The following is a 27867-nucleotide window of genomic DNA, read 5'->3' on the forward strand; positions in this document are numbered from 1 at the left end:
ACACAATTTTTGACTTGCTCTTGTAGCCTGATCCTCAGTTAGCTTAATCATCAGAGGGAGTTACACACACAACACCTGTGCCTTTCTCTCGTGATCAGCGCTGATCACCGGTCTTCTTAGATCCATACAGGTATTACACATAGGACTAATGATAGACAGTCCCAGGACCCCCAGTAATAGAATGGGTTCTGGCATGGACCTGATTGACCACAATAAAATGCAGACCTCAACCTGGATGGATCCCCGGTTGGGTCTCGGGTCCTACAATTCAGGTAGACCCATGAAGACCTCTATCATGTAGACTGAAAAAGGGAAAACAGCTAGCACAGTTTATAAAGATAACAATATCTGCCTACCTGCACCTCTAAAGCTCACTAGCAAACACTTAATATATCTGTATGTATAGATCTATGCAAATCTAAGTTAAATGGCTGCAGGCTGTAGCTTCATATTACCTGTACAGACATGAGACAGACATGCTAAGGAAGACGTTTCTGTCTGCCCTTCGATTTACTTGACAGTCAATTGACTGGTGTGCTGCTGAGGACCTGAGGGAGTGCAGTCAAGTGTGAGCTCTTGAGATCTACGCGACATATTTATGAGTAGTGCATTATGTACACGCTGTGTAGTGTTTTGAGAGGGGTCCCTTATTAACTGTTACACTGCTGTACGGCATGCTGAGTGCAGCTCACTACAGTTCATGAAACAACCAATGAAGAAAGAGGGGCCTGAGACCGGAAATGTGACATTGTAGCAAACACAAACATTTTAAGCATCAGCGATGAAACTCTCGCACTAGAGCGCTCCAGGAATGTGTCTTAAAACATGCAAATTAGTTAGCATTTTAACATTCCTGGTTCCCTCGTCTCAAAGTCCATGGGTTTTTGGTTAGATGCCTGAAATAAGGTCTGTGGTTAACACAAGCTTTAGAGACTTTCATGGTTTCAAGTGGCCAAACACTACATGAAGTCATGCGAATGAAGATTATCTTTCTGAACAAAACATGTAAGTATCATAAACATTTGTTTGCCACAGAGCAAATAATTCTTCAATAATCCAAAATCCAGCAAAATGCCAAAATATTCCTCCATGTTCAGAGAAAACTGCAAAGACAAATGTAAAGAGGCATAGCTAGAGACAAAGTTGAACATATAGATAAAATACATATATGGAAAAAGCACCAGAGTGGATTAACTTTCACCATAGTCACCTCATATTTCATTGATAAATCGAGTATTTATTGTAAACTGCACTCAGTTTCCTCAGCAGTCCATTCCTTCAAAACAAGTTGGACGTTGAAAACACAATGGCGTTTGGTGTGTGAGACGGAATCCAAGTACTAAAACATCAAAAGCTTCGGAGCAATATGGATGATTAAAAGCATACCATCTGCTCTGTGAGTGACACTCCCTTTTTTTTTCTCCATGTTCCACCAGCATTCCTGAAACTAACAGCACATATATTTTAACTGTCAGACAAAAAAACAAGCCACGTGTATCTCCCACACAACCCTGCGGAGACGGGCAGACATCCACTGCGGGGGGATTTCATATGTTTTCAGAACTGCCGTTAAAAAGTTTAAAAAACCCATTTGTCTGATGTTAACGCAGGTTATACATTAACCCGGTTTTTAAATACCTTCACTGCAGAACATAGCGCTCTGTTTGTTCCCTCACCTGTTTTTCGAGGGCAGATGTTTCCCTTTTAGAACGTGTAATAAATCAGAAGTTGTTGGAGCAGCCATAAAAGGTTGAAAATCAAACAGGCATGTTCCAAACATGCTTTAGTGAGAGGATAATGTGCCGTCTCATTTGTTGGCTATCCAGCTCTGGACAACACTGCAAACTGAGAGAGTGGGAGAAACTCACAGTCAAAACCTGAGGACATCTATACTTGTATTAAAGCGTCCGTGAAGAAAACGTATTTATGTTTTGAGGAAATTACTTCATCCCATCACAATAGCAATGGGTCGTTTCACACCAGATGGGCTCAGTGAATCACATTTGTGCCATTCGCTAACGTTACACAGTCATATCAACAGGGGTGAATAACAGGCAGCCCTTGATGATGCACTTGTCCACTATTAGCATGTCGCTGGGCTGATCTCCTGGAGACATCCAATGACAAGTCACTGGATAGTTTGCATATTAACAGCGTGCAGTGTTGTTGCACGGTACATGCCTAAGATGCAAACCCCTGCTTAAGGTCGGGGGTGGATCTGTGACATGAACATGCATGGAATGCTTTCCTTAAGGTTACCAGTAGGCAGCTGAACGTTACAGCTATTTCCACAGCAAGAACAAGAACAGGGGGGATGGTGATTAAAGTTATAACAGTTATCATTAAACCTAAAATCATGGCTAAAAGACAATCACGTGTGTGACCATTCCCTCTAGCGTATTTAAAATCTCAAATGTGCTTTGTCTTTATGTTTTATCCCTGTTTATATGTATGTTATGTGCTCTTATGAAGTGTACTCTGTTCTATGTACTGTACTGATGTTCCTGTGTATGTGTTTCCCTGTAAAAATTAGCCAGACTGGCAAACTGGCACATTTACAGAAATGTTTGTTACTGTGCACTGTCCCTGTAATTTCAAACTGTTTAAATAAATGAGGGAAATGTGTCTTATAGTTTAATGTTTTTGAAAAAAGATGGCATATTATCTCGTGTTACACATTTACTACTTGCAGAAAGCAAGGTTTATAAAACTTTACTTTAGGGACTGTACCAAAATTATGAGGCTTAGAGTTCAGAGAGGTGGAGGGTTATGTATTTTTCTTTCTGCTGAAGGGAAGGTTGTTTATATTGGACAGAGAGAGGGTTATCTCTTCAGAGAGCATGTCGTTTGTCACTATTGAACAGCAGCTGTCATGGATTGTTTTTGTGATTTTCATGGACAGGTTCTCAAGGCGCCGCCCGGGGGGGGGGTGCTCAGTTTAAGGACCCCAGAATTACATCTCTCCTCTTTGCCGATGATGTGGTTCTGTTGGCTTTGTCAGACCGTGACTTCTAGCACGCACTGGGGTGGTTTGCAGCCGAGTGTGAAGCATTTAGACTGAGACTCAGTCCCTCCAAGTCCGAGGCCATGGTCCTGTGCCAGAAAACACTTAGACTGCCCCCTCTGGGTTGGGAGTTACTGCCCAAAGCAAAGGAATTTAAGTATTTTGAGGTCTTGTTCAAGAGTTAGGGTAAAATGAAGCGTGACGGGGACGGACAGTACAGCGCGGCTTCAGCAGTGATGTGGGCATTGCACTGAACCATTATGATGAAGCTATGGCATGAGGTTTGGGTAGTGACCAAAAGAATGAGAATGAGAATGAGATCGCGGATACAAGACTCTGCCTTCGAGATAGGATGAGGAGCTCCCTTTGCATCAAAAGGGGCTAGTTGAGGTGGTTCGGGCGTCTGATCAGGATGCTTCCTGGACAGCTCCCGTTAGAGGTTACCCAGGCATATCCAAGTGGTAGGAGACCCCAGGCCAGGCCCAGAAACCGCCAGTGGGATTTATCTCATCTGGCCTGGGAATGCCTCAGGATCCCCTCGGATACGCCAACACATTCTCACTCTGACCTCGTCACATATAGAAGTCAAAAAATGTTTTCACAGGAAATGTACAGTTTGCATACAGTCTCTTTCTAAATAAATACACTACGTTGGTAAAACTCCGCAAATTGACGATTTTTTCCTTCAACAACAAACACAAGTGGTTGGGTTTAGAAAAAAAGAACAGGATTTGGCTTAACAATCTTATGAGGAATGAACATCGACCTCCCGCGTGATAGTTGGTGGTTGTTGGACCCATCCCCCACCCCTCCCGCCCGCCCTAATTGGACTTTTCACCCCCTTAACTTACATTGTTGTCCCATTACGTTTCCCCCTGATGCTGCCAGGTGGCGTTAAACAGTAAGGGCAACCAGAAGCGTATCATGCCACCGTGAAAGGACGACTTTTTTCATTGGTATCTGACGCTGGAAGTCACTGACCAAACGCCAGTATTCGATGACTTGATTGATTGAGAACGGGATGGATAAGCAGATGAAAATGGATGGATAGGTGGAACAGCCGCTTAGTAGAAAACAAATAAGTCCGCACACCAAGCAGCTCTCATTTAGAGGGATTTTAATACAGAGTGACGTTTTAAAATTCCTCAGACTTCTGATAAATGACAGAAAGTCGTGATCTTAGATACCCATAGTGCCTGAGCCAGTTGTGTGACATATCACATCTGTTGCCTATCTTCATAATAAAAGTAAAGAGAACACTATATATGTACATTGTACCCCAGTATCGTACCAGGGCTACTTTTGATTAATGTATTAGGGGAAAATACCAGCATGTGTATGCTTTGTGTCCCATTTATATAAATAATTATATAGTTGTCTGGTTGACCAGCCACTCCCACCTTTATTTTATTCTAATCTTAACAGGAACAGAATAACTATGAAGTATAATGTCTAAAAAGATAAAGTTAATTGCATTCATGGTCATGCATTCGTGCATTCATTCTTTGTATTTTTTTTTAAATGTTTGTGTTTTATTTATTTGTGTTACTTTTTCAGTGCTAAAACTTTTTTACTTACAAGTGTTTCACTGTCAATGAGTCCTCTGTCAGTTCAGGTTTGGGTTTTGAAAGTTTTTTTTTTTTTTTTCAATGCCAAAATCTACAGTCACCGCCCTGGATACATATATTTTTCGATATGGTGTTGAAAATTATTACGTTGGTAACATGCTAAGGTTTAAACTGGAGCTCACCATCTTTAATTCTTCCCACAGTTTATTATTGTATAACAAATCGTTCCAATTCAGTTGTGTTACATAACTGGGATATCGTTGGGAGGGTGTTGCAATATTACCCTTATTCACTCCAGTCATTTTCATACAGTCCCTTAGCTGAAGTTGCCTGCAGTAACTTAAGCCTTTGACTAACGATAAAAGCAAAAATAGCTGTAGAAATATCTGTTGTATAACCGCGGCAAATCTAGAAACAATGTTTTCTTGTCCTCAGAGCTCTGTGTTCTCATTTTCCCTGCAGACTTTTGGCATCATCAGTCGAATCTTCCTGCTGCCAACTCCATTTAGATTATCAACTACTTTCACTGACTCACCAGCACGGGACGAGATGAACCTCTGGCTTCTTCAGAGGTCACCCAAGTTATCTAATTCACACATCACATCCGGATTATCTGCTAATCAGCGTGTTTGTCATATGACAATTCCCCAGTGGCTGCAGCTGGCAGCCAGACTGCAGCTAATATTATTAGCTCTCTGCTCTCCCATCTTCAAAGGTACGATCAGCAACTTCTCTGCCTTTTGCTGGTTTGAGTGTGCTCACTTTTGGTTCAGGGGAAATTTATGTCAAATCTCTGGGGGAAATTTTAACAGTGAATGGGTATAAATATTGTATATGAATGAATCACTGCACAGTATTTACTGTGCGTCTCAAAGGAGAACACCTGACTGCAGTTACACACAAAATAGGACATGCTCTTTTGCATAAGGTCTGTTTAAGGAGTGGGGACAACAAAAGCACCTCAACAATAACATGCTGGGAGACAGTACAATCCCTCTTTGTGAAGCTTCTAACATCCACTTTTTGTGCACTTATACAGAGGAGGTGATTCAACGCTATGGGAGTTTTTGATGCCACTGTTGGGTTATTGCTCATTCTGGATAATATTATATTATTAAAGTCATTCTTGTTTACACTAACATAAAATAAAATCCAATATAGCACCACACACCATGGCCTCATGTTATCTCCCAGCTCCTATACATTGGCACATGTTTAAGGCCCTGGTTTAAGCTCATTTTTAGAAATATCACCTGTTATGGCATCAATTATCTGATATCATGTTTTTCAATGCCTTTATCTAAATTAGATTATTAATTACAATTGATATAAAACATAAGGTCATACATCAACTGATGATTTTCTGCCCGAGATTATATTTAGGGCACATTAGTGTTCCCCCTGCATTGTCACCAAGTTGTTGAGCAAGCATGCACAAGAAAACAGCAAACTGCCTCCCAGCATCATCCACAGCCACAGTTTATATTTCAGTGACATTCACACGACTTTCCACTTCAGTTTGTTGTGTTTTACTGACAGTATCTCTGAGAAAAAGATAACAAGCCAAACAGGTTTTTGCCAGCACGTTCTTGGGGAAACAAAGATACTACAGAGAAACAGTTACAGCAAGGAGATGAGACACGTGTTCAAATTAGGAGATATGAAAGTAGAATTCAGGTTTGTGAAACTGTTATCTCCTCAAATCGAGCAAGATGGTATGCATTGATTGTGCATGTGATTGTGTGGTTGACTGCTGGTGCTTTCTTGTTGCTACAATATGTAGGACAGTGTATAGGGGTGCAGTGTAAACAAATACATATGCACACACATAAACAAACATGTACTGCAGACACTTGTTTTGTTACTCCTTTAAGGTGCAGTCTGCTTTTTCCACCATTTTAGTTCATTTTCAGTAACTCTTGTACTTATCCTACTCCTGCTGTTACTCTATTAGGCACTTGTTTTGCTTTTGCTCCTTGAAAAGACCTCTTATCTTGTATATTTGTACATACTGACAGATATTCAATACTCTATTGTTTCTAAAACTGGGCCAAGTGAGTGACGCTGACCCGGGGACACACTGGTTGTTCTGGTTGTAAATGTTAAATTGTAGTTACTCTACCGGTGTTACTGTAATCAGAAGCATTCTCTGGCACAAGAATTTCTTTCAGGATAAATAAAGTTCTATTGAATTGAATTAAAGATGTGCAAACCAGTGACGTCGCGAGGCCTAGGCATCCGAGGCTTCAGCCCTGAATGCTTTATGAATAGTCCCAGACCTAATTAAGCTGTATGTATATTTATAAAAATAAAAATAGTCCTAATAATAATAATAATGAAAAAGCCCCAGATCTAACAATGTGTCATTTTGTTCCTGCATTAAAACGTTCAAAAATGATATATCATTGATCAAAAATTCATTCAAGCAGTGCTTTGTGTGATCACACGCAAGAGAGAGAAAACCCCAGTAAACACTTTAATGTTGCAGCCAGTAAAAGTTAAAGTCAACTTAAATGATAAATTAATTATATAATACTGGGTAGTTAAATCTATAATTACACATCATCATTTATTAGTTGATTATATTTTATAGAATCTGAGTCTTAAAACTAACTAAAGCAGACAAACAAATGTAGTGGAGTAAAAAGTTGAAGTATAAAGTAGCATGAAGAATAGAATAGGAAGCCTTTATTGTCATTGTACAAGTACATCGAAATTAGGAGTGCTACTCGTGGTCAGTGCAATTAATGCAGGTAATAAGACAAATTAAAGACAGACAACAAGCACTCATTCAATAAATATGAAACTGAAATAAATACTTTAAAAAGACGGATGGATTTTCCACTTAAAAAATATATGTATCGCTCTTAAAAATATAGTATATTGCATTTAAATGTTGAGAGTTAAAGGGTAAAGTGCTCAGCAGATGATGGTTATTCTCTATGGTGTGTGTGTGTGTGTGTGTGTGTGTGTGCTGTTGGAGTTAAGAGTTCTGATGGCCCAGGGAAAGTACAAGTACCTCAAAATTCTCAAAATTTAAATGATAGCAGTTGCAAAGTTTTCAGTTTCTGCTCAATACTAATCACTAACAACAACTAAGGCGGCACAGCGGTGCAGTGGTTAGCATTGTCGCCTCACAGCAAGACAGTTCCTGGTTTGAGCTCAGGGTGGGGGAGCCCCTCAGTGTAGAGTTTGCATGTTCTTTCATGTTTTTCTCCGGGTACTCCAGCTTCCTCCCACAGTCCAAAGACGTGCAGGTTAATTGGTGACTCTAAATTGCCCGTAGGTGTGAAAATGAGTGTGAATGGTTGTCTGTCTCTATGTGTCAGCCCTGTGATAGTCTGGTGACCTGTCCAGGGTGTACCCTACCTCTTGCCCAGTGTCAGCTGGGATAGGCTCCAGCCCCCCACAACCACTAACAGGATAAGCAGTTATGGAGAATGAATGAATCAACTACTAAAATTTTTAACATCCCAATAAATCTGGGGAAAAACTGCTTTTAAGGGTAAATAAGATGCCAGAGTGCATTAAAAAACATCAAAAAAGAGCTTGTTCATAAAAGAATACCCAGAGGAGGATCCCGCAGACCCCCCACAGAGGTCTGGGCTAAGCCTCCTACGTCCTCAAATCCCAGAAACGCCCCTGGTGCCAACATTATTACAGGAAGATGACTAGACAAATTCTTGAATATTAAAATAACAAATAACTGTTTTATGACTGCAAATCCCTCAAAAGGATAACCTGATGTGTGTGTGTGTATTAGAAAATATACCTTTTCAGCAACATGACATCTCCATACAATTCAGCATTGACCTCTGGGAGCTGCTCAGTGAAACAACAGTCATCCGCTGTTGCCCTGTCGTGACACTCTGCACTGCTGGCCCTGAATTTAAACAGCATTATGTAACCAGTCGTATTATTCTGTTATGAAAGGATCGTTGCTGTCACTAATATTTTCAACAGACTGAGTTGGTCCAGACTCAAATACATACATTTGAGTCTGGACCAACTCTGCAGCACTCTGCCAGCTTCTAATTGGCTAACTCACTCAACTTGATAAGGGTTTGTTTAATGACAAATAAAACAACCACCATGTTCTCTTCACCATTTCTCACATCATTGGTCTAAAGGCACCTTCGCCTCAGCTGTGGTCTGGACAAGCCTAGTTATCTAGTAAAAAAAAAAAGACATTTTCACTGGAAGAATATGGATCTGTTGACTGCAAGTTTGTAAGTGAGTAACTTTATTTTATTTTACATTTTAAGCTATTAACACTCAGTGATTCCAATCACACTGTGCAAACAAATCGAGGTTCACAAGTGAAATGGGAATACTATTATGTTTAGTGCCAATGTTATGTTCTCTCGGCGATGACATCGCTATCAAGACATTCCTGTTGGAGTCTTCTGCCTTTGGGAAGATGTGACCAAAAGCCTGTTTCTCCTCACCTGAACCCATCACAAGCAGCGAACATCCTGGAGAAGAAACCACCTTCGACAACTTCCCTCTTGTCTGGCCCAATTTATGGACTGTACCTGGAGTATCCAAAGTGTGTCAGAAACTTTCAGGCTGACCTATTATGCTCACTTTCAGGTTCATGCTTGTATTTTGGAACTACTGGAACATAATTACATGCTTTAATTGTTTTATTTTCCTCATACTGTCTGTGCTGGAACACCTGTATTCACCCTCTGTCCAAAACTCTTTTTCAGTACCTCCTGAAAACGCCCAGTCTGCTCTTCCTTATTGCAGTGTCCCTGCACTGTCATTGCAGGAATTACTGTAACGGAGTATACTGTGAAAAAGCATTAATAAAAGCTTGCAAATCAAAATCTTCAAAACCAGACGTGTTCCAGAAGGATTATGATCCAAAATCGAGGAGAATTTAACAATATCGGCAACCAGGATTACATGTTTTCCTGACGTTAGCATGTAGCTTCAGGTAGCAGCAGCTTGTTTAATATAATCACCTGCAGGATATTATTTTATTTTATTTTGTTTTATTTTAATTCCGTTTTTGCGAGCCGAACCATTTAAAATATCTAGTTCCCCGATGGACATAATTGAGTGACGGACCGAGTCCCGTAAATCTCCGCTTTCACTTTGTGCAGCGCATTCTCGCATTTTGACAACATGGCAAGTGAGCCTGACGAACCTGAAGACCCACCCGCAAACCTTAAGTCCTCCGTTTGGGAACACTTTGGTTTCAGGGTAAAATACGAAGATGGAAATAAACAAGTGGACAAGACAAAAGCAGTGTGCCGACACTGCAGAACAGCGGTCGGGTATGTACTTGGAAACACGTCTAACATGCTAACGCATCTAAAGCGACACCACCCGAGTTTGAACGTTAACCGGCACGACTAGAAAAAGCAATCTGGTGCAAACTACGATATCGTCGTCGTTTAAAAAGAAAGAGCGTTTCCCTGACCATCGCGCTAAAGAAATAACCAACGCCATTGGAGTTGAGTAAAATTGTTTAAGCTGCACTTTAGATATAAGCATGTTTTGTTTACTGCACTTTAACAAAGTGGGAAAGCTAAGTAAGTTCCTAGTAAAACTGAATCTGAGCAGGCTTTAAAGCTGACCAGCTGCACTATACTTTTTATTTTAATTGAGTAAAACTGTTAAAGCAGAAATGTATATTTATATTTTTCATTCAAAAAATGTGTTAAAAAAACAGCAGGATTTTATTTTTCACTTTTATATTTCTATTTTCATTCAAACAATGTGAAAAAGCAGGATTTTATATATATTTGTTTCATTCAAAAATTGTGTAAAAAGAGTTAACTGCTGTGGTGGTATGTTTTAATAAGGTTACCAATAAGTAAAAGATATTTAATAGTTGTCTATTTTTTTCATTACTGTACCGAAAAAAACCGAACCGTGACTTGTGTACCGAGGCACGTACCGAACCGAGATTTTTGTGTACCGTTACAGCCCTAGTGTGTATATTTATGTAAAACAATATGTGTTTTATTGCTGTTTTATACCTTAAAATTATATTTTAATGAATGTACTGCATTCACATTATTCGTGAATAGGACATTTTGAGTTCTGAACTTAAATATATGACTCAAATGAATGATAAAAGACACTGAATCAAACTGGAAAATGTAATCATCAGCAGAGTTGAAGAAGGGCAGTAACTTGATTTTACTGGAGACATAAAGTTCAATAGTTTAATTTGGCTTTTAGTGTGGTGCTTAAATTGTTACTTCAACCTAATTTCGCTCAAATTAATTTGCTCCTCTATAAAAAAAATAAAAAAGTCAAGTCAACTTGTGTGGGTCAACAGTGTGCTGTTGAGGTGATCATGCCTCGCTCATTTTCCCCATCCAAATTTTCCCAGCTGCTCCATTGTGAAGGTAAATTTCCAAAGTTAAACTGCTGAAGAGGCACCCACAATCACATCAATAACTTCTCTCATTCTCTCACATGCATGCATACACACACAAACATACTCACACTCACACATTCACACACACACCGCACCTCTTGTTTCTGTGCAGCCCTGCCCCCCTCCTCATCCTCCTCCCTGAGGCTTAGTTGTAAAACAACAGGGGAATCCGCCATGGTGACACGGCGTCCCCTGGTACTTTTCCACAGATAACATGTAGTGAGAGGCTGAGTGTCGCAACATGTGTTTATATTGACTTTGCACATTTATTGCCTCACATTCCATACAGTCAAGGTAAACTCAAGACAAAGCAGTAGAAATGAAAGTCAATAAAACAAAGATTTAAAAGTGACCTTGTTAGGCCGGTGCTGTCAGACATGCCTCATGTTTGTCTGTCCATTAATGTAGTTTCAATAAACTCTGACTGGGAAGTGTGTGTTGTCCAGAGACTCTCCAGACAGTGACACCATCAGTGGTCCTCAGAGCTGACCTTTTCTCTGCATGTACAATCCGTTTAGCTACTTACAACTGAGGATGCATTCTTTGAGGTGCAACAAAGCCACCATTCATGTGTCCCCTCTGAGCACTTTATTTGAGGTTGGACCACGAGGACATGAGTCCATGTCCTCGAGTGACCTGTAACCAACGAGATAATCCAAATATTGCAATTTATATTTGGGTTGGTGCTGAGGACGCTGGCCTGTTTTTGCTTCAGTGTGCTCAGTGTGTGGTGGACATGTTGAATTTAAATGGATGTTTTGAATGTTAATGAATTGTCGCTGTTAATTAACTTGCTTATGTAAGTTTTTGCTTTTGTTAATTAATCACTGGTATGATTGTAATGAAACAGCAATGCTCTGAATTCCTTCTGATGCTAAAATTATCTGTGCACATGTAACAACGACAAAAGCCCCAGCTTTGATTGAAATGTGTTTGACCCTCTGAGCAATTAAAAAAACACTCGTACGATACAAGGTAGGCATATAAAACACAGGATTTATACTTTTTATTTCACAGGAGTCACTTAGAGGAAACATGATGGCCTAATGTGACACTTAGCAGAAGCACGTCCCCATCTCTGGTGCCGAGCCAGGCTGTGGAAACCACAGATATGAAAGTAATGAAGAGCAGGGTTCCTGTCTGATTCTGAAGGTACACACTGTACTTCACATGAAACTCGTCTTCAACGCCAACACACCACATCAGAGGACGTGCAGATAAAATGTTTTCTGAAATACTGACAGACAGAATGAACCATGTTTCACTTGACAAAAAGCTCAGACCACCTTCTAATCAGGTTTTGTGACTGACACTGTTGTGTTTGTGACTGTCTGAGTTAAGGCAGCAACAATTATTTTAATTACTGCTTAAATTATTTTCATGATTAATCAATATTTTTTTATTACAAAATGTCAGAAAGTACTTAAAGGCCTACTGTGTAGGATTTAGTTTCATCTAGCAGCTGAGGTTGCAGCTTGCAACCAAATGAAACTTCTCTCGTGTGCCAAGCATGCAGGAGAACTAGCTAACTTAATCACTTAACCTATTTTCACGTACGCACACACACACACACACACACACACACACACACACACACACACACACACACACAGACACACACACTGTTAACAGTTAATCCAGGGTTAATGAGCACAGGCTTTATGATTCACACTGCACTTCTACCAGCCTTAGGTTAAAGGTTCAGCCCATCTTCATTCCAAACTCGATAAATGCTGCTGCTTTGTTAGTGATTTCAGCGTCAGACACCAATGCTAAAAGGCACCGGTTGCGGCGGCATAATACGCTGTCAGGTGCTGTCAGTTTGTATCATGGCCAGACTACTGGACGTCATTAATTTGAAATGCTGCTGGTGACGACATAATATAAGCAGCTGGAAAGTCCCTATATGGGTGGGAGAGGCAGTGAATGGGTCCAACAAACCCTAGACATTCACCCCAGAGCCTGGTGTTCACTTCCTGTATGAATGTAGAGTCAAACCACGATTTTTTTTCGAAACCTAACCACACGCTTTTGTTGACGTCTCAGTGTTGGTTGCAGCATCCTGTAATGTCCACAGCAGACACAGGAGGATACCTGGCGCGTGATATGTGGATGTGAAATCTTGCTGCCAAAGCGGCGATATGTGATTGAAATGTCAGCTGGAACCATAGACTGTATAAAAGAGAGGGATGACATTACAGCTCCCTTAAAGAGAAGCCAGAACATCTTGATCCTCTCCTGAAAGCTGGCTGCGGTAAAGGTCATAAACCCCGCCCCCGCCATGTTAGTGGATGGAGCAACTGCCAAACTAAAAGATCAAAGTACATGTGAATTTTTTTTCTTCAAAAGTTGTTTTTTTTGTCATTTTAAGTAGTTCTTATCACGCTAATGTATATTCAAGTCTTAATTTTTCTAATAAGTTGTGTTTCAGTTTCAGTCATTTGATGCTATGTAGAGGGGCTATGACATCATGCCTGACAGCTGTGTGTGCCAATCGGTGCGCTCATGATCAGTGACACTGCTTGCAGAAACTTGAGACTGTGAATATTGCTACTGTTCAGACTCAGGCTCAAAATGACATCACCAGCTTTCTGGATATTTTGGCTTTTGTGAAGTGGGAGTAGGCACATCTGTTATTTCTTCAGTGTTATTCCTGAGACTGCAAATATTAATGTGAGCTAGTTTCAGTCCTTTCCTAGGTTTTGTTTGCTAATTTGTTTTCATTTATTATTGCTTTGGAGTTTTTCTGTTTTCTTGTTGTATTTTGTTTCCTTTTGCCTTGGATTAATGATATATTTATTTTACTCTATGATGCAATGTTTGCTTGTGTAAATGTCACCTTGGTAGTGACTAATGGGGATCCAAATAAATAAATAAATAAAAAGTGGAGACACATTGTCCATCTGTATATACAGTCTGGCCAGAATATTTAACTTGTTGATATTCTACAATTCTATTGTTTACTTAGCCCCGTTTCACATTGGCAACTTTAAGCCCTGGGTCAAGTCTATCAGCTCTGTAAACTCAGGGCTAAACCTGCTCTGGCGCAGAGCCAAAAAGGTCCTACGCTGAAGTCAGGGTTAACCCACTTGGAATGTGTCAGGATTGTGCCAGTGTGAACGCTTTCTTAGACCCAGGCTCACTTAGCCTGGGACCAAGTGCAGTGTATAAAGCACAGCTAATTCAACTTATAGTAGAATATTACATGGCTTTGTCAAATTCTTGATTCTGCAGCTCCCAGAGACCAATGTGGAAGTGTATGGATGTAACTGGTGGACTCTAGTGATGTTTGCATTATGTAGATAAAAAGAGGCCCAGACTGTGGATATCTTCTCCTGACAGCAGGTGGCAAAACAAAAATGCTCCATCATACACAACTATATAAACTCCAGCCCCTCTCCCACGGAGCACAAAAGCAAAAGGGGGGCGCCATGTTACATTCAATTAAGCACAATGAAACAAAAAACATACGTGACAACAGGTGGCAAAAACAGAAATCCTCCGTCATACACAACCGTGCAAACTCCAGCCCTTACACAAATCAAGGGACACGAGATTGTGTTAGCATAAAATGAACTTGTAATCATAGCTTAGCAGTGCTAACACAGAAATGACCACATAGGGGTACAAAAACTGGTTATCAAACATTCCATATATTAGCCTCTTTTCCACAATCATTTACCCGGGATTTTGAAAAACCTTGACGCGTTTCCACCAAAATTACCCAGGGAAAAAACTGAACGCTGACTGGTGGAACACACACTTGCAGCGTTCCCCACTTCCGTGCCAGTGTGGCTGCAAACTTTATTTCATTTCTACAAGCTTCACTTCGTTTGTGTTTTGATTAAATCAATTATCTTGAAATACTTTTAAACTTAGCTGCTGGCTGAGACAAACAGCCCCTCCTCTTTCTACCAGCACTAATGTTACCATGTTATCAGCCAATAAGCTGGCGGAGCTAAATATAGGGCACACGCCGAATCATCTACGTCATCAGCCTGATTTGTATACATTTTCCGGAACTTTGAGGTGCAGTGGAAATGCAAACCACTCAGATTACCAGGAATTATTTTACCCAGGTGAATAAATTCCTAGAAATAAAAGTTCCTGGAAATGTTGGTGAAAAGGGGTTATTGTGTTCAGAGGCCTCGGCATGTCAGGTAATAACAAGTGAAACAAATTTTGTGAGTTCTGATCGACTTTGGTAAAGCAATAAAATAATTTCTTTAGTGAGTGGCTGTGTTATAAGAAGGATAATTTACAGCAAGTGGATCATTAGTGCAAAATAAACCCTGACAGGCTGATGCAGCACTCTGACACTGGACCCCCGTCTGGGTTTATTTCGCAATAATGACCCGCTGCACATTATCCCTTACATATCATCTGCACTGAAAGGAGCTACCCCCCCCTTATCTGTGCAGGACAACACATTATTGGCTGTTTGACCCCACAGTAACTCCGATGTATTCGGGTCACCTGAAGTTCACTAGTTATTATGTAAAAGGTGCATACCAGCTGTTTAAATATATATACTTCTCACTAAATCCCACGCAGGCTGCATGAAAGTAGCTCAAAGTTTACTATGTTTAGCTCACATGGACTTTCCGTAGTCAGTGTTTCATGGGTTATGTGCAGTGTATACTTCATCAACAGCTGCTGAAAATGACACTGAACTTTGTGCTATAAATAAACGAGTCAGGTATTTTTTTCACGCGTCTTGTTTTACCCTTATACATTCTGATCACAAACAAGCTTCATACTATTATTATCTTTATGCCTTTCTGTAGCACGTTTGTGGTGTATGAGACAACAGTCTTACTGTCTTGCAGTTTTATTTCTCTCATGCATGCTGCTCTCCAAATTCAAGTGTGTGACCTGGTTCAACAGAAATGAATACTTCCATCTTTCCATCTCGGGCCAAGGGGCTGCAAAGACTGAGCTAGTTTCAGAGTCATATTTTACTGACGTGACCTTTGATCCCTGTCAGGCAACCAGGTGCCTGGGTCATGTTTTGGGACAGGCACGTTGATATCCGTCTACGTCTAGGCCCTGGGTCAGGGGAGTTCACGAGTGGGGGATGGGGAGCGCTTGTTAACACATAGCACAGCCTCTTTCACTGACTGAGAAGGAGAGTGGAACGGCAAAAAATTTGTTCCAGGGTTGGCTGGAAAAATCCCATGCAGTGTTGTTTTCATGACATGCATTCTTCAGATGGGCCCTGCAGAAAAAGAAAAGGGCGGCTTTTTGATACACAGGCACACATAACCAGAAACAAACTTTTGATTATTACTTTTTAAATCTTTTTAAAGGGGCACTTCACCAATTTAACTGATGTCAGTTTACTCATCATGGTTAGTCATCCTTAGTCAGTGAAAGCAGTTGGAAAATACCTTCTGTGTCTTTAAGGGAGCTTTCTAAACAAAAATACCCTAATGATATCGTAGTGATCTCATCAGGGTTATTGCCCTTATATATAGAGTCGGCTCAGAGACTGCAGATTTCTAGGAAACTTGAAGTGTGGACTTTGAAAGAAGTGGGATTTACATGGCAAGGCAACACATTCTCACTCCCAACTTTGTCAAATACAGCAGCTCAGTCTTTGGTTTCAATGCTTCAGACTGTGACTCTGTAGGTACCTCTAGCGTCAGTCTTGGATGTGTCAATTTCTGTGTAAGTTTCCACTCATTACATGCTACAGTGGCTTTCACATTAAACATCTGTCTTCACTGGAAACAGGTTTTGCCACCGAAACTACAGTACTTCTTATTTCAATCAAAACTGGAGCTTTTGTTGTTGTTACAGGTGCATAGATAGTTTTATCATCAGAGGGAATTTAGTGCATTACTTGGTTATGTTAAGAAAAAAGCTCACGGTTTGGATTAATGTAAGTACATTTGTTACAGTAACTTAATGAGTGTGTCACTTTACCACTGCGTTATGTGATGCATGACATTAACTACATCACGTGGTTAAAAACCTGACTTTGGGTTGTAAAATGGGACACAAACACTGCTCTCCTCGCTAAAAGTCCTGTGTGTTTTTGACCTGTCCATCACCCTTACCTTCAACCCTATTCAGATGTTCTCACTCTTTCTACTATGTCTCATACAAACGCTGTAGGGTGCCTTGTGTGTTGGTTACAGAAGCCGAGGGCCACTGACCTGGCTGCCATATTTGTGTCCTGGGCATAATGCTCCGTTCCATTTACCTCAGAAGTTGGAGCTGGGAATGACAACACAGTTGAGTTGATGCATTCCAGTGCAATAAGTCAGAAAACAAAGATAATGTGAGCAATAAAGTTCATAACAATGCATAACGCTGTATTTTTACCAACATATCCACAGATAGAAGTTGGATAGTACTGTGTTTAACTGATTTAATGAGACACAAATAAGACAGAGGTGCTAATAAACAGTATATTACTATAGTTTTCATAACTGATGATGCCATCTTGGATTTTGAGGTCGGGGTTGGTGAGGTTCCTCTGACTTTTCAAGGCAGAAATCAGAAATCGGGGGGGTTCTACTTGAAATTTTCAACTGGGAACTTATAAACTTCAACTTCCCAGTGCAACAGAACGCAGTACAAGGACATACACTATCAAGCTGCGTCATGGAAAGTGTAGGATCCAACAATTTTGAAACCTGAAAAGTCTGGATATCTCAGCTGCTTTGATTTTATCATTCTATTTTAATGTTTCTCTTGAAAGCCAATAGTGAAATAAATCATTGCAGTGCCTGTTTAATTGCTTTGATATGAAGCCTTTAACCTTCTTCTGTGACTAAGAGAATTAACCAACACATTTTTTCCACTTGCATTGTGCTGCAGAAAGAATCAGGTCTTCCATGCAAGAAAACAAGAAAACAAACCACAAGACATTTATTCTGCAAATCCACCCAGAAGCACCATGTTTGCGTAATCATGTTGATTTGACTCTTAAATGAGCAGATATCTACCACACACGGCAGTTTGTGTGTTTCACATCTGCTCAGCCTTATCTGCTATCGCACTGCAGCAAACCCCTAATGTGACGTTAAAGATGCTGCACAGATATGAGCAAGGGAAAGGCTTACTGATCAGATCTATGCATCATCTTCTTGCCTGCATATAAACAACTACACCAGGAAATCAAGGCTCTCTCCTACAGGCTGAAAAAGTTTTGTCTCTTCTCATTCAGACCAGAAAGTATCGCTTTTTTCAAAGGATGTGAAGATGAACAACCCACAGAAACTTGGGCCACTAAAGATAACCGCAGGGGAAAAACATCTAGAGTGAAAACATTAACTAGAAATAGACCTCTTTGTTGCCATAGCCACCTGAACAGCTGTAATTTAGACCTGTTGAGCTGCACTGCACATTTATTTCACAGGGAAAAATCCAGCCTGAGACTTTTTCATTTCTGCAAAATATAGAGTAAGCATAATGACAGGAAACTTGGCTTGTTTTCCTCCTAAATGTTTATTTTGCACTGCTGTATGTGTGGGTGATAGCTCTAGCAGAAATTTAATATTTGAGGAAGACGTCTGTAAACAATAAACACATATTATTTTTATTGTTACTTGTGCTGAATGTCACTAAACATCATAGTGTGTTACCACAGTTCTGACCCTGATTATATTCTTTGTAGGATTCAAATTTTCATTAAGACTTATTGGAAATTAGTTTATTAATAGTTGCCAATGTGAGCAGTTGAAAATATGCATGCACAAGATCACTGTTAATTATGTACTTATGGTTATGTCAAACAAATGTAAGCAAAAGTGGGTGAGTGAAGTCTAAATGTTTTATTGCAGTGACAAACACGGTCCTCGGTAAAGTCACAATTACTAGCTCTAGTTCTCAATTACTGTGGTTGTGTTTTTTCCTCCCACTGAATCATCTAACCTGCCTGAGTGTTTGTTTAGCAAAGCCTCGCTGCAGCTCTGCACTGTGAGAGTGAAAGGTGGTGCCAACAGATGGTAATTCTATATATTCATAAACAACCGGAAAACACAGAAAACCCTTTCATTCTTCACCATTGCATTTGAATGGCTCAGGGAAGTGAAATAGGGGGAAATCATTATGTTGTATGTGCTGGCTTATGACGTGCTGTAATTTAACATACAAGTATTTACAGGATATAAAAGAGATTGTACAGAGCATAATGAGTAATACAGAAACAGTCTAATCACATGCACTTAGCACAAGAAAAAGCCTGCTACCTCTGTATTCCCAGATAAAGTTTAACACACTGTGCAGTGGAGCTGAGGTTGTGTACATACGAACAGGTTGCTGATCAGATTAAGGCAACACATAAGGCACACAAAACACTGTGTTGTTACCAAGGAAATGCAAAACCAGCAACAAATATATAATAAGATCTGTTTTGTGCCAGTTAGCAGCTGATTTGGAGTCAATCAGAAATGAGTCATTAAGAAAGTGGTCAGATACTTAGGAACGTGTCATCACCAGGCCAGTCACCAGAGGAAAATACTGGCATTAGATGTTTCTGCAGACCACAAATAAATCATCAAACATTTGCATGTTTTATATGCACCATAACCTTTCTAAAATGACATTTATGAGCTGAATTTGTCATCAGGGGGTGGAGTGGATGGGGGATGGCGTGTCACTAAGGTGAGATGCCTGCAGACCACTGTTTGAGACCATCAAACAACAAAATCGGCTGTTTCTGGTAAATCATCGCTCCGTTCCCAGCGCGTTTATAGCCACTGAATGTGGGTGTTTTTTAGCGACCCGCCACTGTTTTTCAGGCAGCTTTTCGTCACCAAACGTGAGTGTTTTTTTGGTGACCTGTCGTCATTTTTCAGGCAGCTTTTCGTCACCAAACGTGGGTGTTTTTTTAGTGACCTGTTTCCGTTTTTCAGGCAGTTTTAAGTCACCAAACCTGGGTGTTTTTTAGCACCCTATTACTGTGTCTCCACCAAGGCTAGTGCCACGAAAAGCAGTTGTTACTTACCGAGACACCGCTGTGTTTCCTGCCAGGATGGTGCCACAAAAAGCGATTGTTTTTTACAGAGACATTGCTACGTTATCTGCCAGGACAGTGCCACGAAAAGACATCACTGCGTTTCCAGGTGAGATTATGCCCGCAAAAATGGGCTTGAAGCCAAAACATGATCTTTTCCTAACCGTAACCACATTAGTTTTGTGCCGAAACCTAATTGCAAGTTAACTACAGCGTGGTTGAAGTGTTGAGTTTCAAGGAGAAAAGCAGTTTTTTTCTTTACAGAGACATCGCTGCGTTTCCTGCGGGTTGGTGCCACGAAAAGTGACTGCTTTTTACCAAGAGCATCGCTGCATTTCCAGGTGAGATTATGCCCCCAAAAATGGGTTTGAAGCCAAAACATTATCTTTTCCTAACCATATCCACATTAGTTTTGTGCGTTTCCTGCCGGGATAGTGCCACTGAAACTGGTTGTTTTTTACTGAGACATCACTGCGTTTCCTGCCAGGATATATACTGGTTGTTTTTTACAGAGACATCGCTGCTTCTCTAGGTGTCATTTTGCTCCCCACAAACTGGTATTTTCAGTCATAACATGATCCTTTCCTAACCGTAACCACATGGTTTTTGTGCCTTAACCTAACCACACATTATTTACAGCAAGGTTGAAATGTAAAGCTTCAACCTATCCACCACATAATAACATACAAATGTACTTTATCTGTGGTTTTTAGGAATCTAAGATGTCAGTTTTTGTCTGATGATTGAGTTGAACACACTGGTTCAATAACATAATTTAATATTAAGCAGTCTGTTCCAATTTTATTGACAATATTTATGACACGCAGTGGTTCTTGATCCACAGTTATTCAGGAACTTATTGTTAGTTGTTGATTAAAGAGCAGTTAGTTCCTGATTTGTTGACTCATGAATCGGTAAGTACTCAGAATTTTGTGTTACCCAGATGAATATACAGCTGTGATATTGAGACAGGAAGTGGTGGGCACACAGACAGCGCAAGTGAGCCTTTTGGAGAGTTGAGGACTTTACAGACACGCACACACAATGCTTTCAATAGCCTGTGTGTGACATAAAAATAGGATGTCATTGCAAGTCTCTTTATGCATGAAAGGCCACAAACACTCTCAGATGTTAGAACAAGTTTGTCACGCTGTTAATTTTCAGCACTGCACAATTCCCTAAGAAAGCACTTGTCTATAACAAACTTAAAGACAAACTGTTCATGTATATGAATGAATTCAAAATGTTCCTCTCAGTCAGTGTAAACAGATGAAGCATGGCTCCAGGCCAAAGCAGACTACAGAGTAAAAGCAGCATTGCAACATTCACTGGCTGCTAAAACGCAGCTACTCTAAGGCAGCAAACCGTTGTGACGCAAACCGACTGGTGGGGACATGTCAAAGAAAAACAAACTAAAACCGAGGGCATTACGTTTCAGATTATTAGAAGATAATGTGACTGCGTTTTCCCATCTCTTCGTGGCACCTCGGGCAAGTTTACAGCGACAACATGCTCTCATATTCCCCACGGTATTTATAACTCGGTCAGCTGACCTTGCACTTGAACGCATCCACCACACGGGGAGACTAACCCACTTCGAAACAAACTAAATAACTAATATAATCTCGGTTGCATTCTGTTTTAATCGGACAAATATGTTTTACTGGTAATGTTAATGAGGAAGGACATGTTTTATAGTACAATATTGACAGGAAGTGGTTGTAGTGTCGCAGTTGGTGGCGAGCAGCTCCCCCGCCCTGCTGATAATGGTACGGTCCTCTGTTGAAATTCCGAGAATTGAGCTGCTGTGTTTCTTAGAACTGGATTCTCAGAACTGGTGATGCACAGAGTTTCGAGGAAACTTTTACAAGGTGACTTTTTTTCCTTCCTATTTTCTCAGCATTAGGTCAGGAGTGTAGTGAAGTAGCAGATGCTCGTGAGGCTGCTCCGGAGCTGGAAACCTGTCAATATTTTGAACGTTTTGTGATTGCTTTTAGCTGAAACACATTTTGAACTTAGTAGAGTTGACAGCTGCACTGTGTTTAACTTTGTTTTAGACGGAAGTGCGACTTTTAGGCTGTGTGCTGGGTTAATTTTGCACTTTAGTGGCTGTTCTTTGACTGAAAACAAGCAGCAGGTTTAACATTTAGCCGAAGCAGCACTTTATAGTCATACTTAATGTTATTTATGTCACATTTTGTAGCTGTATGTGAGTATTTGGCAAGTTTGAGGCTACAAAAGTGGCGCAACAGGACAAGTCGGTCTGGTTCTGTCATATCTAATTTTCCTCTGCGCATTTATGTCGAGGGACAATCTTTTCACTTCACTGAATGTCTCCAACGCAGAGCCGCTGGCTTCATATTAGTAGTTTGACTCGAGCAGACAGTGTTTAAACTCATAATGAAAGTACAGGACAGTCCCCAGACATGACAGCTTAGCACAGTTTCTAAACTTGAACGGACTTGTGCTGGCCTGCTCGGTGGCGCACAGCCCAAGTTACGCAGCAACAAACTAACCACTCCTTGGAATAACATCCCCACCGAATCATACCGTCTGAGTTTGGTCTAATATTTCAGGTTGAGAGATGGACTCGAGAGATAAGTTAAGCTGCGGGAGAGTAAATGTTAATGGGTTAAATGAGATGAGCTGTACTTATATCGGGGAACAGGAAACCTCTCTGTGTACTGGCAACCTAATCTGAGCAGCCAGGACGGAATGTGCTCAACGTCAAACACGTTTACAACCTACAGGCTGCAGGCTGCCAGCACTTTGGTGTGCTCTGTTAACACGCTGTGAAACTGCAAGGAGAGAGCAGACATGAGGGAATCATACCCGCATCATTTATATCTCACACCTCAGCACTTTAGGATTGTGTTTGCAATTAATAGTTTGTGCATTTGCTGCATGTTCCTGAGATTTTTTTTATCGTCTTAAAATCATGATAAGCGTTTGTCAACCTCGCATAGATGTTGACTTACTGATAAATATCACTGTTTAGAATAATAACATGTTTAAATATTGCTTATGCAATAATATCACCGTCATCAGGGCCCGATAAGAAGTAAGGCATGGCTCGAGAGGTTTAGTGAAACTCCCTTTTACTTTTCTCTTTGCAATGGCGCCGCTCTTTGATGAAACACTGTCAAGACACTTCAAAGCTTGTTATTGACTGTAAACCCTGCAGGCAGGTGGCTTGTGTTAGTGAAGTATGAGCCCGAGGTGATAAACAAAGAGTGTTTGTTGTCTTTTATTGCATGTATAGCTCAGTGGTTATCATTTATTACAATTTTAATTGACTTAAGTTGGGTTTAGAGTGTAATTTTGGGGGTTTAAGATGATTTCTTAAGTGTATCAGAATGCAAGGGCGTAGGTTTGGGGGGGTGGGGGTCCTCTGACAGACAGGTTTGCGCAAAAAGGGGTTCATTTTTACCGAGACATCACTGTTTCCTGCAGAGATAGTGCCACGAAAAGGTTTTTCCAACACATCGCTGCGTACTGAGGCGGGATTGTGCCACCAAAAATGGATATTTTAAGCCAAGACATGATCTTTTCCAGACTATAACCAAATGTTGAGGTTAACCACAGTGTTGTTTAAATGTAAAGTTCCACAATAGCTTACAAATGTAATGTATCAGTGGTCAGAGCTGAAAGTGATGGAGTAAACTTTGTGTCATTAACTGATTATAATTTATTACAATTTTGATCGTGCAATTTTGGGGTTTAAGATGATTTCTGAAGTGTAACAGAATGCAAGCGCGTAGGTTTTATTTCAATATAGAGGGGGACACATATCAAACATGGGTTTTTTGAAAAACACATGCACATGTTCTAAATACTGAGGGAAGCACGTCCCATGCACCCCACCCCTGAAATCTACACCTGGGCCAGAATGTACAAAATTTAAAGCCCATCTAAGCTGCAAGATAAAACTTATCTCTAATGTTGTCAGAAGATTTAATGATTTATTTGGTAGTAATGTTTTTATACCCAGACTACAGTTTGTGCACCTCTCTTGTGCGACTTAATTTAGTAGTGGATCACTGTTGCTGCAGATTTTAACCAATAATGATCTAAATATTTATTATTTTTGCCCTTGCTCAGATTGCGACAGCATGGCCACGACTGCAGATGGCTGCATTCAATTCACACGCCATGCAGGTGACGTCCTGCTCAACTTCAACCGCCTCCGCAGCAGGAACATCCTGACTGACGTCACCATACAGGTGGACGGACAACATTTTCATGCTCACAAGGCCGTATTGGTGGCCTGCAGGTATGCAACATCATGAGATCTGACAGCAGCATTAGCACCTGTATTAGTATCTGTGCGCATTTCTAACACTGTATCCTCCTCTCCTTTGCTCTCTTACAGTGGCTTCTTTTATTCTGTGTTCATGGACCCCAAGAACGCAAACCTCAGTGCCATCAGCTTAGACCCCAAAGTGGACCCCAAGGGGTTCTCCATCTTGCTTGACTTCATGTACACGTCCTGTTTGGACCTTAAGGACAGTCTGGTCCTGGCCACCATGAACACAGCCATCTACCTCCAGATGGAACACGTGGCCGACACCTGCCACAGATTCATCAAGTCCAGGTAAAGGGAAATAGAAAATGTGACAAGACAGGATCTGATTTGCCGGTGAAAATGAGAGGGCTCTGAGTTGGAGGTAATAATTAATCATTGAATATGTTCCTGCAGGCATCAGATCGAAGAGGTACAGACCAACTCATCACATCTGGCTGAGGGTATCCCTGCTTTGAGGCTTGGTGATGAGAAAGAACCAGACTTTAGAAACAACCACATATCAACCTCATCCCCTCTCCAGGAGTGCAGGGGCTACATCCCCAATGTCTTCAGGGGGATCAACACATCTGGCTCCTATCATGTGTATGGTGATCTCCATGTCACTGCTGGGAAGCCGGAAGGCTCCCATAAGGTCAGCGACCTCCCCAGAGCAGGGGCTTTGTCTCAGAAACGATGCTCGCAGGTACCCAGCACCAACATGGCTCACAGTGAGTCCACTACCATCATCTCCCACCCTGTGCCATCCCACCCCAGTTACCCCACCACTATCATCAGACCCGCAGGAGCCCACGGGAGCCTTCAAAGGCCTGTCTCCCCCATGGAGGAAGACAGCATTCAGCATCCACAAACCAGCTGTCTCAGATTGTCTCCAGGTTTTAGCAAAGGTGTGATTTGCAGCCCTCAAAGCCCCCTCAGATCTGACTGCCAGCCCAACTCGCCCACTGAGTCCAACAGCAGCAAAAACGCCACGCTGAGCCTCAGACAGCCCTCAGACTGCCCCAACGACGCCAAGGCCCGCAACTGGAAGAAGTACAAGTTGATTGTTATGAACCAAACTCCCGATGAGAATGAAAAGGAGTCTCAGGGAGGTGGCGCTGAAGCTACAGCCATGTCACCTGCGCTGAGCCCCTGCAGGAGTGGTGCAGCAGGGGGACACAGCGAGATCCAGTCAGAAGAGGGAACTGGCGAACAGAGAGAAGAAGTCCTGATGTCTCAGAGTGTCGACAGCTGTAGCAGCAGCACCTGTAGCAGCATCAGGTAAAACTCACACTCACTGTGAGAACTGTAAACTGAAACTAAATATAAAATTGTTAAAGAGAGGAAGTTAATTTTATTTTAACACTGGTTGTCTTTTGTGTGCAGCTACCGCAGATGCTCCTCCTGTGGCTGTGACAGCCCTCAGTGCATGGAAATGGGTCACCTGTCTCCTGACTCCTACAGCCGAGAAGATGCCACCAAATCACACTCAGATTATTCCTCCTCCGGCTCTGGTACGTGGACTTCAGAAGCTCCCGATTTCCTTAGCTTATATGTTAAGTTTTTAATTCAGGTGTTAAACCTCTGTTGATTTTATTGCTTCCCTGTACAGAAAACAACATCTACTTCTGTAATGGCTGTGACTCCAAGTTCACGGAGGAAGATTCCCTTAAAGAACACATGGCCCAGGTGCACAGTGACAAGCCATACAAGTGCGACTGCTGCCAGGCTGCCTTCCGCTACAAGGGCAACCTGGCCAGCCACAAGACCGTTCACACTGGTAAGATTAATAATTAAAGGCACCATCAAGCCAACTTAATGGATGTGGCTGTTGTATTCATTGCGCAACCTGGTGATCTTAACTTCCAGGTGCGAAGCCGTACCGCTGCAACATCTGCGGCGCTCAGTTCAACCGACCAGCCAACCTCAAGACCCACACACGCATCCACTCTGGAGAAAAGCCATATAAGTGTGACACGTGCGGTTCCAGATTTGTCCAGGTGAGGGAAAGAAGACAAGCAAATGTCAAACCACTGCTTTTGTCATATTTGAAACTGTCACAATATCAACACAAAAGTACATGCAACAGATAATCTGTGGGGAAAAAAACATGTTCCTCCACCTCCTAGTAATGCTTCTAATGGCCTTACTGCAAGTATTAAAATGAAAACAACTCTAATGTAGCTGTCCTGAACTGCGTCCAAACTGTCAAACTAGGCAGCGCTGATCATATATGACTCAAGATTCTGTTATTGCACTGCCTATTTCTCACCTCAAACATTTTCAGAAACATATTTTAGTGTACTGTTTAGCTGTAAAATTAGAACAACTGCACAGATAATCTGTCTCGTGTACTACTGTGTGGATGTAGTGACAGTTTCAGCAAATACAACAACTTATTTTTATGAAAGCTACTGTAGCTGTAGGTATGTGTGTGTGTGTATATGTTAACATATGCTTTAATTTTCTTCCAGGTGGCTCATCTCCGCGCCCACGTCTTAATCCACACAGGAGAGAAGCCGTACCCTTGTGAGATCTGTGGAACTCACTTCCGCCACCTCCAGACGCTCAAGAGCCACATGCGCATTCATACCGGAGAGAAGCCTTATCATGTAAGCCTCCTAGTCTGACCCCCTTTTCTTATCCACTGTGTCTGCTGGCTAAGAAGAGAGTAATCCCTCCCCCCTCCATGATCCATGTGCCTATCAATAGTTATAAGTCCTGGGAGGTAATCCTGGAGAGCTGTGCGTACCTGTGGGGGTTGGGGGATGAGAAAGGTGATCCTAAATTATTTTATTCTTTTTCCCCCCAGTGTGAAAAATGCGACCTACACTTCAGACACAAGAGCCAGCTGAGGCTTCACCTGCGGCAGAAGCACGGCGCAGTCACTAACACCAAGGCTCAGTATCGCAGGACGCCCAGCAACATCACCGCAGGCCTGGTGAACACCTGCTGAGCCGGCTGCGTGTCACTTTTGTTTTCCTTTTGCATCGGCTGCCGTGTCGTCAAAAGACTTTTTTTTTTTTTTTTTTTTGTTAACAAACAGAAACATAAATATTATGTATATGTTTGCCCTTTATGCATTTGTAAATGATGCACATTTATGTAAGCTCTTTGGTATTTCAAAGATTGTAGAAGTTTATGCTTTGGTCGTGAATGTCTAACAAGAGAATGTACATTTTGAATGTGAATTTGAGCAGGCATTTCGCTATTTGGCAAATCACCTAACAGAGTGTTATCATTGAAGGACAGTCCTCTTCCTCGCTCAGAGTGAGAATCACTGTTACAGTTTCGCTTTAGATGTTGGCATGAATTTGCCCAGCGATGTGGTCACAGTTTATGCAGTTGTTTTTCATTCGCTTATGTTTTGTAAATAAGATAATATATATTTTCAGATTGCCGTCTGCTGGCAGAGTACGAATATATTTGTTTGTCAATAACACAAGGGCTTGTTATTTTGCCATTACATAGTTTGTGGTACGTATTGTAATATGTACAGATTGTCATTCATATAAAAAAAAATTGCTATGTACATATTTTCTTTTTTTTTTTAATCATTTCTAGCCTGTTGGTATTTTGCACATACTCATAATGCTGTAATTCATATATTTTCATACTATTCATTCAAATATTTCTACTTAAAAT

The 27867-nt window shown here is 41.2% G+C and overlaps 1 protein-coding gene across 1 annotated transcript; it reads left to right on the forward strand.

Moving 5' to 3' along the window:
- Window positions 1-21691: 21691 nt before the first annotated feature.
- On the forward strand, window positions 21692-27750 carry bcl6ab (BCL6A transcription repressor b). Its single transcript, XM_050032773.1, has 9 exons — window positions 21692-21811; window positions 24042-24213; window positions 24313-24534; window positions 24640-25503; window positions 25609-25736; window positions 25835-26002; window positions 26092-26222; window positions 26697-26834; window positions 27035-27750. The coding sequence occupies exons 1-9, from the start codon at window positions 21781-21783 to the stop codon at window positions 27176-27178; spliced, it is 1998 nt and encodes a 665-aa protein (XP_049888730.1). The 5' UTR covers window positions 21692-21780; the 3' UTR covers window positions 27179-27750.
- Window positions 27751-27867: the final 117 nt, after the last annotated feature.

The sequence above is a fragment of the Epinephelus moara genome, chromosome 21 (genome assembly GCF_006386435.1).
Source record: "Epinephelus moara isolate mb chromosome 21, YSFRI_EMoa_1.0, whole genome shotgun sequence".
NCBI lineage: Eukaryota > Metazoa > Chordata > Actinopteri > Perciformes > Serranidae > Epinephelus > Epinephelus moara.

What these genes read in the sequence shown, in the direction of transcription:
- bcl6ab (XM_050032773.1), top strand. Translation starts at nt 21,781, where the DNA reads ATGCACAGAGTTTCGAGGAAACTTTTACAAG. An exon ending in TTCGAGGAAACTTTTACAAG is followed by an intron (nt 21,812 to 24,041) that starts GTGACTTTTTTT and finishes GCCCTTGCTCAG; the next exon opens with ATTGCGACAGCATGGCCACG. An exon ending in CCACAAGACCGTTCACACTG is followed by an intron (nt 26,003 to 26,091) that starts GTAAGATTAATA and finishes CTTAACTTCCAG; the next exon opens with GTGCGAAGCCGTACCGCTGC.